This window comes from Panthera tigris, chromosome A2 (assembly GCF_018350195.1).
Source record: "Panthera tigris isolate Pti1 chromosome A2, P.tigris_Pti1_mat1.1, whole genome shotgun sequence".
In the NCBI taxonomy this organism is placed as follows: Eukaryota; Metazoa; Chordata; class Mammalia; order Carnivora; family Felidae; genus Panthera; species Panthera tigris.
In genome coordinates this window covers 162,434,310-162,442,384 of record NC_056661.1, presented here as the reverse complement: position 1 = coordinate 162,442,384, position 8,075 = coordinate 162,434,310, and the positions used below count along the sequence as shown (strand labels likewise).

The following is an 8,075-nucleotide window of genomic DNA, read 5'->3' as shown; positions in this document are numbered from 1 at the left end:
GTGATCCCACCCTAAGTCTCCCCCAGTCCTTTTATTCCTTTCAGTGTGTTCTTCCCCTCATTTTCTCCTTGTCTTTGTGAACCAAATACGTTTCCCCTCTCTAGCCACCTTCACCAGGGTGAACACAACAGCCATCCCTCTAACCCAAGAGAAGTGCTTTAGACATTCGGGAGTGTGTTCACACAGGGTAGATAGGGAGCCTAGCCACTCCTTCCCCCAATCCCAGCTAAACAGGTCTGAGTCAGAAAATCAATCATCAACAAAGTGCAGAATGCAAGAAGTGTTAGGACAACTGTAGGCCAGAGCCATAGGAGGGGAGAAATAGGAACAAGGCAAAACCAGAAGCAAGGCAGGGGGACTGTCTCCAAGTGACAAAGGGACTGACAGCCACAGACAACAAGGCTGGTCTACAGGACTGGACTGGGCCACCAAGGCAAGTGGACGGGACATCTGGAACTCAGGAACCCAAGCAAGAAATCACCAAAATCGACACTAGCAGCAAGAAAAGGAGCTAGACACAGTTGAGCCAACGTTGGCACGTGTCAACCAAGGCTCTCTGTGAACGTCTTTCTGAGTTCTAGAGTAGGAATGGACAAAGCCTCCCAGAGTGGAGCATCCCCTGTGGTTTAACGGGACCAAGCGAGTTGGGCAAATTCTAGAGACAATACACTTCACCTCAATCAATGGTGTGATAGTTTGCACTGTGTGACAGCGTATATTTCTAATGTTCACGGTTTTGCCACCCCAGAAATTCAGTGATGTGTAACGAAGGGTTAAGAACCATCATCAAAGCAAGACAGAAAGGCACTCTTATTCTAGAGCACTCTGGTTGTATTTCTTAACTGCATTTCACACAATTTCTTGATGTTCCGGACTTTTCTCCTCTATGTTGAAGACATAGGGGTTTTTTAACCCTTTTTTAATGAAAATGATTTATTTGTGTTTCATCTGCTGCCCTCAGATGCCTCCAGTTCTGGGAAGACATTATCCAAATACCACTGAAATGATTTGCAACCCAATCGTTTCCTTAATTCAACACGCTCGCTAATGTTTCCATAGGCAACAGATTTCAGGCCAGGTCTTCGTAAAAAAAACTGCTCCTAAATGGAAATAGAGAGTAGTTTCATTAAAACCAAACAAATCTTTGGTAATCAAATCGTATCTAACATAGCAGTGTATATTTTCATCACCTGAACTAAAAAAAAAAAAAAAACAACAAACCCAAAAACAGAACAAAATATCTTCCAATTTCATCCATACGGTGTGGGCAGAGACCCACGTGGTGCCTGGAATTCACTCACTCTGCACATATTTGCAGGATGTGTTGTGATGAACCACAACACAGAGGTGGTGTAGTGGGATCCAGGAAGGTTGGGTCCTGCTTCTTAGGAGCCCAAGAATCACAGCCACCTATTGTTGTATGTCTCCTTTCTCTTGCTCTCTCAATACTCCAGGAAAACCCTCCCTCCCTGGTCCCCATCAACACTTCCGTGGTTTCAGAAATGAGAGATGGTGTCGTGGCTTAGGGCAAATGGACTGTGGGGGGAGACAGCCCGGGTTCAAATTCTTGCTCTGTCATTTGTTCTGTGACCTTTGCCCTCACCCTCATGAGGTTGTCCTGAGGACTGAACACTTAAATACGTACGGAGCACTGGGTAAACGCAGGCTGACACAGGGTGTCACATCAGCATTGGCCATTGTTATCACCTGGTTAGTCTTCTACGCGCTCTGGATTTAAGATAGTACTGAGTACAAAAGTCTAATGGTTTCAGCCTGCCCTGTATTCAAAGAGCTGTCCTAAAGAGACCAAAGCCTCCTTGAAAGCAGAACTCCGTTCTGTGTCTCCCTCTCTCTCTGCCCCTCCCCTGCTTGCACTCTGTCTCTCTTTCTCTCTCTCAAAAATAAGTAAACGTTAAGAAAAAAAATTTTTTAAACATGAAAAACCTTTAAATGTTATCATGATTATGTATTCACGTCTTTGCTTTTCCTTTTAGCTTTGCTATCTAATTATGAATACATAAATTGTATGCCTTAATTTTACTCACTTTTAACATATAGACATGGAATAAATCAGTATATTGCGTTGGGCTGCTTTTGTTCACCATGATGTCTGTTTTTATTTATTTATTTAAAAAAATTTTTTTTTACTGTTGTATTTATTTTTGACACAGAGAGAGACAGAGAATAGCGGGGAGGGGCAGAGAGAGAGGGAGACACAGGATCCGAAGCAGGCTCCAGGCTCCGAGCCGTCAGCACAGAGCCCGACGCGGGGCTCAAACTCACAGACCGCGAGATCATGACCTGAGCCGAAGTCGGACGCTCAACCGACTGAGCCACCCAGGCGCCCCTGTAGGCCTCACGCCCAGTCCAGTGCAGGGCTCAAACTCACGACTATGAGATCGAGATCCGAGTCAAGGTCAAGAGTTGGATGCTTTACCGACTGAGACACTCAGGTACCCCCAGCAAGATTTAAGATTTACTGTACCGTTGTGTGTATATCTCCAGTTGGGTAATTTTCATGGCCGTATAGAATTATATCAGCTAAATATGACCCATTTATCCATTCTGCTCTTGATGAGCAGCTGGGCTGTGTTTTGTTTGGGCTCACATCCACCATGCTGTTTCTAAACATTCTTGTTTAGATGTTGTTTAGATGTTCTAAACATTCTTGTTTGGGCAAACAGAAGAATGGACAACCATTCTTCTGGTTGCCCAAAGGCGTGCCTTTCTGTGGTGTGGACACAGAATGGAATTGCTGGGTCATGGGATACTCATGATCTTTACTCGACTTTGCCAAACTGTTTTCCAAAGTGAGTTTGTAATAATACTCCCACCAGCCGTGTCTGAGAATTCCTGTGTTTGCCAATACTTGGTCCTACCAGACGTTTGACATTTTTGCCAATCTAAACGGCCATGTAGAAATATTGACGTTTTCAAAAAAGACTATTACTCCTTTTATAATTTAAAATGATAAAGAAATATTAGATTGGAACCAGGACATATAACATCACAGCAAGTTCTCCCATTTTTCTCCCCATATATCTGAAAGGAGGTCTTGGGGCTACTGCTGTCTATGTGCGTGGATCCTGGAGGGACACCTTTCAAGTTCAAGTGGGGCCATGGCTACATGTTCTCTGTGTGTGCACCCTTTTAGGTCCTGGCCAGGGGTTGCAGCCTTGGGGAGACGTGCAGATGAAGGGGTCTGGCTCTGATAGAGAAATCGACTGTCGGTAGAAGAGAGGTAGTGAAGTCTGTCGCGTGGTCTCCAGACCACAGTAGCCGCACCCTTGGGAAGTTGGTACCAGAGGAAGAGAATCTAAAGAATTGCCTGTGGGGATGGGAACAGCGGGAGATGTTTGCTTCAGAGGGGGGATCCCCACAGGGTGGGGGGCGGGAGGGACATAGATCTGGGCCAAACAAACAAAACAAACTTCCTGGGTTGATGAATTTACTTCTGAGAAACTTCAGTTTCCCCAGCAATTGAAATACAAAGGAACGTTCAAGTGTAGTGGGTTCGAATGAACTAATTGAGAATAGGGTCTGGGGAAGGTGGATGAGGGGTTGAAGGTGTGCCAAAAATTTAAGGAAGCTTGTTATCTGGAAAGGCAGGAACGGGTTCCTGGGGACCAAGCCCCATTCTGTATTCTTGCTTGTCTTTCCAAATCAGAGACCTTTCCCTCACCTTGTATTCATCCAGCCAAATGTGCGCCAGTCTGAGACTGTTATATGTCATGGCTTCTGCAAACTCAGGTTGGTTTGGAAAGCGCTGCTTACTGATGTGTCCTACCCGCGAGCAGGGGAGTACAAAGAGTTGGCCTCCACACATCCAGATCTAGACGAAAACAGACAACATTGACGTATGTGTGCTGGTACGAAGCAACTGCTGAAGTTTTTTTCACAACCATAGCAATAGCTAACATATCTTAAGTTGTTTATTTAATCCTAACAGCCCTATAATATAGGTCCGGTGACTATCCCCATTTTACGGATAAAGAAATGAATACGTATATTGGCGAAGAAGCTTGCCCAGTGACACCGAGCAGAGTTTAAGGTCAGGAGGTCTGGCCTCAGAGCCAACACTCCGAATGCTAAGTGATTCTGTCTCCCTCATACGTGACCAGTTCCGAGGCTGCTTACGTAGGAAAAGTGGCGGGCTATTTTGTCCTAAGGTATCCTCAAGAATACTCTGAGAATAATTAAGTATTGCTGGATGTCAACAGGTAATGAGAGAAATGGCTAAATTTGATGATTCATGTGTTCTGTACTTAACACACTTTATAATGCTTTTTTTTTTTATTTTTTTTTAACGTTTATTTACTTTTGAGACAGAGAGAGACAGAGCATGAATGGGGGAGGGTCAGAGAGAGAGGGAGACACAGAATCTGAAACAGGCTCCAGACTCTGAGCCATCAGCACAGAGCCTGATGCGGAGCTTGAACTCACGAACCACGAGATCATGACCTGAGCCGAAGTCGGACACTTAACCGACTGAGCCACCCAGGCGCCCCTATAATGCTTATTTTTAACAAAGTCTTTACTACACAAAAGTAAACTATGACCTTTGAAAAATCAGCAAATGTCGAAAATCACACAGAAGAAAATAAAGATCACTTCTTGTCCTAACGCTTGGTAGGTCACTATTTAACCCAGGTCCCCTGTTCTTACACACATGTATACACAACATTGAGATAACCTGTGGTTTTTTCATTTAAAGCTATGTGAAGTTATGGGGCGCCTGGGTGGCTCAGTTGGTTAAGCATCCGACTCTGGATTTCAGGTCAGGTCATGATCTCACAGTTCATGGGTTCAAGCCCCACATCGGGCTCTGCAATATCAGTGTGGAGCCTGCTTGGGATTCTCTCTTTCTCTGCCCCTCCCTTGCTCTCTCTCTCTCTCTCAAAAATAAACATTTTTAAAAAGTTATGTGAAGTTATTTTAAAAGTTTTGTATTGTTTGGATATTTTGGTACTTTCCAATTTTTAGTATTATAAATAATAACACAAAGAATGTGCTTATAGTATAAATCATGTGCACGCCGCTTACGTATCTCACAGTATATTAGCCATGACTTCCTAGTTGACTCTGATTCAGTGATCCTTGCATGGTTCGCCAACTAAAAGCATCCTATCACTCGGGAACTTCAAAATGCAAAAGCCTCGGGCCCATCCAGCCCTAATGAATCAGGAACTGTGGGGCTGGGCCCAGTGTTTGCATTTTAACCTGGTCTTCGGGTGATTTTGGTCACATTAAAATGAGAATCACTGTTCTGACTGATCAAGATCATACATCCCAGCTTTATAGACACTTTTTAATAAAATCCATCTAATCATTTAGGAAATAAGGCTTTCACTGAAACAAATACTCAGACTTGCTTATGAGAGCAATACTTAGGGTGACACATATCACCTGAGTAGTCAGAAGGGATTCTGTTTAAGAAAATGAAACTTCTGGGGCACCTGGGTGGCTCAGTCGGTTGGGCATCCAACTTCGGCTCAGGTCATGATCTCGTGGCTCGTGGGTTCGAGCTCTGCGTTGGGCTCTGTGCTGACAGCTCAGAGCCTGGAGCCTGGAGCCTACTTGGGATTCTGTGTCTCCCTCTCTCTCTGTCCCTCCCCCGCTCACACTCTGTCTTTCAAAAATAAATATTTAAAAAATTTTTAAGAAAATGAAACTTCTGACATAACACTGAGATGTAATGACCCCCTCACCTCTAGAGTTTGTTAGAAATAGCCGGAAATAGCCCCTCAGAATGTCGAGAAAAATATCGATGGAATTCGTTTTCCTTAGGAAAACCCTTAGATCAGAACTCTGAAGAATTAGGTTCTTTTATCATATCTGCCCCATGTTTATGATCAGACCCTTCCTCTCTGGATCTCATTTTCATCTGAAGCTGAGAACTACATAGTTGCTCATTTAAGCTACCGTTTGGGGGTGCTTTGTTATACAGCCAAAGCCAACTGGTACTGGCTATAATGTCCTATTCTTTTTTTTCAAGTGAGAACCTAACAAAATTTGGAAAATCATGAATATCTGTTCAATAACTAGACTGCAAACAGCACTGTTTATTATTTTTGGTATATTCTTACATGTTTGAAATGTTTAAAAAAATTTTTTTAATGTTTACTTTTGAGAGAGAGCGAGAGCATGAGAGAAAGAGACACTGAGCAGGGAAGGGGCAGAGAGAGACGGAGACACAGAATCCGAAGCGGGCTCCAGGCTCCGAGCTGTCAGCACAGAGCTCGACGCGGGGCTTGAACCCACGAACCGCGAGATCACAACCTGATCCGAAGTCGAACACTCAACCGACTGAACCACCCAGGCGCCCCGAAATGTCTCTTTATTGGAAAAGAACTCTGGCCATGAGTGCAGAATAGAAAATCAAAGTAATCAAAGTGATAAAAGAGGTACCAGAGTAAAAATGTTATCAAAAACCTTCCTTGAAAATCAAATTGAAGGAAGCTATAGCAACGTTGCCTAACCTTCATAGGGCTCATGTGTTTGTTCTTCTCAATGCATTTGTGTCTCAGTTTCCTCATCGGGAAAGTGAGAACAACAGTACCTACCTCATGGGGTTGTTATGAGCATCACATAACTTGATACCTGTAAAGTGTTTAGAGTTTTTATTTTTCATATTGTTTTTAATTTAAATTTTAGTTAACATCCAGTGCAGTATTGGTTTCAGCAATTCATCACTCACGTACAACACCCAGTGCTCATCCCAACAAGTGCCCTCCTGAGTACCTGTCACCATCTAGCCCATCTCCAACCCACCTCCCTCCGTCAACCCACAGTTTGTTCTCTATCATTAAGAGTCTCTTGTGATTTATTTCCCTCTCTTCTCTTCCCCCCTTCCCCATATGTCCATCTGTTTTGTTTCTTAAATTCCACATGAGTGAAATCATATGGTATTTGTCTTTCTCTCATCGACTTATTTTGCTTAGCATAATACATTCTAGCTCCATCCATGTCATTGCAAATGGTAAAATTTCATTACTTTTGATGGCTGAGTAATATTCCATCGTGTGTGTGTGTGTGTGTGTGTGTGTGTGTATACCACATCTTCTTTATCCATTCATCAGTCAATGGACATTTGGGCTCTCTCCATAGTTTGGCTATTGTTGATAGCACGGACATTGGGCTGCATATACCCGTTCAAATCTGTATTTTTGTAACCTTTGGGTAAATTCCTAACAGTACAATTGCTGGATCATAGAGTAGTTCTTTTCTTTTCGAGAGAGAGAGAGAGAGAGCATGAGCAGGGGAGGGGCAGAGAGAGAGAGAGACAGAGAGAGAGAGAGAGAGAAAGAGACAGAATTCCAAACAGGCTCCAGGCTCCGAGTTGTCAGCACAGAGCCCGATGCAGGGCTCGAATGCACGAACCATGAGATCATGACCTGAGTCCAAGTAGATGCTTAACCGAATGAGCCACCCAGGTGCCTCTAGAATAGTTCTATTTTTAGTTTCTTGAGGAGCCTCCACACTGTTCTCCAGAGTGGCTGCACCAGCTTGAATTCCCACCAATAGGGCAAGAGGGTTCTCCTTTCTCCACATCCTCACCAACACCTGTTATTTCTTGTGTTATTAATTTTAGCCATTCTGACAGGCGTGAGGTGGTGTCCCATCATGGTTTTGATTTGTATTTCACTGATGAGTGATACTGAACATCTTTTCATGTGTCTGTGAGCCATCTAGATGTCTTTTTTGGAAAACCATCTATCCATGTCTTCTGCCCATTTATTAACTGGGTTATTTGTTTTTTGGGTGTTGAGTTCGATACGTTCTTTATTTTGGATACTAACCCTTTTTCCAATATGTCATTTGCAAATATCTCCTCCCATTCTGTAGGCTGCCTTTTAGTTTTGTTCATTGTTTCCTTCACTGTGCAGAAGCTTTTTGATCTTGATGAGGTCCCAGTAGTTCATGTCTGTTTTTTTTCCCCTTGCCTTTGGTGACGTGTCTAGCAAGAAGTTACTCCAGCCAACGTCAAAGAGGCTGCTGCCTGGGTTCTCCTCTAGGATTTTGATGGTTTTTGGTCTCACATTTAGGTCTTTCATCATTTTTTTTTTTTTGCTATT

General features: G+C 43.4%; 1 protein-coding gene across 5 annotated transcripts in view; it reads right to left on the bottom strand.

Annotated features, from left to right (window-relative positions):
• Positions 1-813: 813 nt before the first annotated feature.
• The window catches only part of GALNTL5 (polypeptide N-acetylgalactosaminyltransferase like 5), a 56,136-nt gene continuing 48,874 nt past the window's right edge, over positions 814-8,075 (bottom strand). For 4 of the 5 annotated variants that reach the window (XM_007087530.3, XM_042975819.1, XM_007087529.3 and 1 more), the window contains 2 exons: positions 3,683-3,832; positions 814-1,100 (listed from right to left, as the gene is read on the bottom strand). In XM_007087530.3, coding sequence (XP_007087592.2) covers positions 945-1,100; positions 3,683-3,832 — 306 coding nt within the window. In that variant the 3' untranslated portion in view covers positions 814-944. The remainder of the gene's footprint in view (positions 1,101-3,682; positions 3,833-8,075) is intronic. The other variant, XM_042975825.1, reaches the window with a different exon arrangement.